This window comes from Glycine max, chromosome 2, assembly GCF_000004515.6.
Source record: "Glycine max cultivar Williams 82 chromosome 2, Glycine_max_v4.0, whole genome shotgun sequence".
Lineage (NCBI taxonomy): Eukaryota > Viridiplantae > Streptophyta > Magnoliopsida > Fabales > Fabaceae > Glycine > Glycine max.
Genome location: NC_016089.4, coordinates 46,387,027 through 46,389,501, shown reverse-complemented (window position 1 = coordinate 46,389,501; position 2,475 = coordinate 46,387,027). Strand labels below are relative to the sequence as shown.

The following is a 2,475-nucleotide window of genomic DNA, read 5'->3' as shown; positions in this document are numbered from 1 at the left end:
TTGATTGAAAGTAAAGTGGTAGTTACAAGATTATTACAACAACCTTTATATAGGCTCACTGCTAATCACAAACTAAATCTCTAATAGCCCCATCCAATTAAGTTGGAAGATGTTAACAACACTTCTAGCTTGGAATGATGAATACAATTGCAAATCATATCAAATGAAAATTCAAAGAGAAATGTCAAAAATTCATCAGCTAAAAATGCCAAGAACAAAGCTTAATTAACCACCCAACAAAAATTATACCTCAAAGTTTAACCAGATGACAAAAGTACAAGTTAATGAGAAAGCTTAACCACCATAAGTAAAAAAAAACATAAGCAGAAGCTAAAATAATGTTTAACTACTCAAGACAAGAGCACAGGAAATAGGCGAAACACTTGGTGTGCAAGATTTCAACACACTTAACCACAAATAGTTTAGTAGTAACATGTTTGGAGCAAGAAATTACACAAAACGCACCTCCAAAGCCAATTTAATGTAACAAGGGTACCAAGAGAAAAACTGCTAAGAGCAAAGCCACAAAGCCATCAATCAACTATGCCAAGATAATTCACTTAGGATGACGCATAGCCATAAGAATTGCCATATATTATGAAAGTTTCATCCCACTCTCACTCAAAGCTACCAATACTCGAACCTACTACCTCAACGCCTTTTGAAATTTCTGAAAGAACAACTTGCAAGCGTCCATGCTCAAATTCATGGTCGTGACTAAAGAAATAAAGGTTGCAACACCCTCCATGCAAGTCAAATGTGCCATTACATCTCTACTCAGATCTCGATGCAGGTGATACTACTCTACCATGCTAAAAAACGTGATTTTAGAACAAAGAAAATGAGAAAATCTGAGATAGACTAAAAAATACTATTTGATTGAGTGTAAAGTGGTAATTACAAGATCATTACATCAACCTTTATATATAAGCTCATTACGAATCACAAAAATACATCTCTAACAATTACCTTCATGTATGACAATGACATTTTATTTATTGAGGTAAGTCTTTGCCTCCCTTTTAATTTACCAACTTGATTTTTCTGTTATGACTTATTTTGAGATAGTCAGAAGTTGGATTATTCCCTGGTAATATTTTATATGCATAATTCAAAATAACCTCTAAATCATTTTTTTTTCTATATCAAACAATTGTTGGTAACTTCAACTTTGCACATTTCATTTTCTTCGACATTTCGTCGTAATCCTTATCGTGAGCTATTAGAAGTATGATGATCGTCAGAAACCACCTATGGTGAAGATAATTTCATGAAATCTTGAGTGAATAAATATATACTAGCGTCGATGAATATAATTTTGATGCAAATTAATACCAAATTAGATACTCTACGTAAATTGTCAAGTTTTCATTCATAGATCAATGTAAAGTATTAGATGAAAATTGGAGAATGAAATCTAGTATCATCTCCAAAGCTACATTTAAGTTCAACAAAGAACTAAGTACTAGTTGTCTAACTCTAGACTTTGGTTCCATATCAACCAACAGGTCCTTTTCCTTTATTCTACATGACATAGCTTTCTCTAATACTAATTCAATATCCTCCTCCGCCACCTTTGTCTCCTCCATCTTTGTCACCTTTTCCTCCTTTTCCATGATGATAGTCTCCTTTGTCACCTCCAATTCCTCCTCCTTTATCGCCACCACCACCGTAGCCTCCACCTCCACCTCCGCCTCCACCTCCACCACCACCACCGCTAGAACCTCCTCCTTCACTACCACCACTTCCACCACCACCGTAACCTCCGCCACCTGATCCACTTCCACCACCTTGGCTACCTCCACCTCCACTTCCTCCTCCTTGGCTACCACTACCTTCACCCCCTCCTGCACTTCCACCACTTCCTCCTTGGCTACCTCCACCTCCAGCACTACCCCCTCCTCCTTGGCTTCCACCACCACCATAACCTCCTCCTCCTTTGCTACCACCACCTCCGGCGCTGCCCCCTCCTCCTTCGCTTCCACCACCTCCCGCACTGCCACCACCTTCACCACCACCACCTCCAGCACTACCTCCTCCTCCTTCGCTACCACCACCTCCAGCACTACCCCCTCCTCCTCCGCTTCCACCACCACCGTAACCTCCACTGCCTCCTCCTTGGCTTCCACCACCACCTCCAGCACTACCTCCTCCTTCGCTACCACCACCTCCAGCACTACCTCCTCCTCCTTCGCTACCACCACCTCCAGCACTACCCCCTCCTCCTCCGCTTCCACCACCACCGTAACCTCCACTGCTTCCTCCTTGGCTTCCACCACTTCCTCCAGCTTCGCCACCTCCTTTGCTTCCACCACCTCCAGCACTACCCCCTCCTCCTCCGCTTCCACCACCTTCACCACCACCACTACCTCCAGCACTACCTCCTCCTCCTTCGCTACCACCACCTCCAGCACTACCCCCTCCTCCTCCGCTTCCACCACCACCGTAACCTCCACTGCCTCCTCCTTGGCTTCC

General features: G+C 42.9%; 1 protein-coding gene across 1 annotated transcript in view; it reads right to left on the bottom strand.

Annotated features, from left to right (window-relative positions):
- Window positions 1-1,344: 1,344 nt before the first annotated feature.
- LOC100305762 (glycine-rich cell wall structural protein) overlaps window positions 1,345-2,475 on the bottom strand; it is a 2,679-nt gene continuing 1,548 nt past the window's right edge. Inside the window, exon 4 of the mRNA XM_041013402.1 lies at window positions 1,345-2,470. Coding sequence (XP_040869336.1) covers window positions 1,555-2,470 — 916 coding nt within the window. The 3' untranslated portion in view covers window positions 1,345-1,554. The remainder of the gene's footprint in view (window positions 2,471-2,475) is intronic.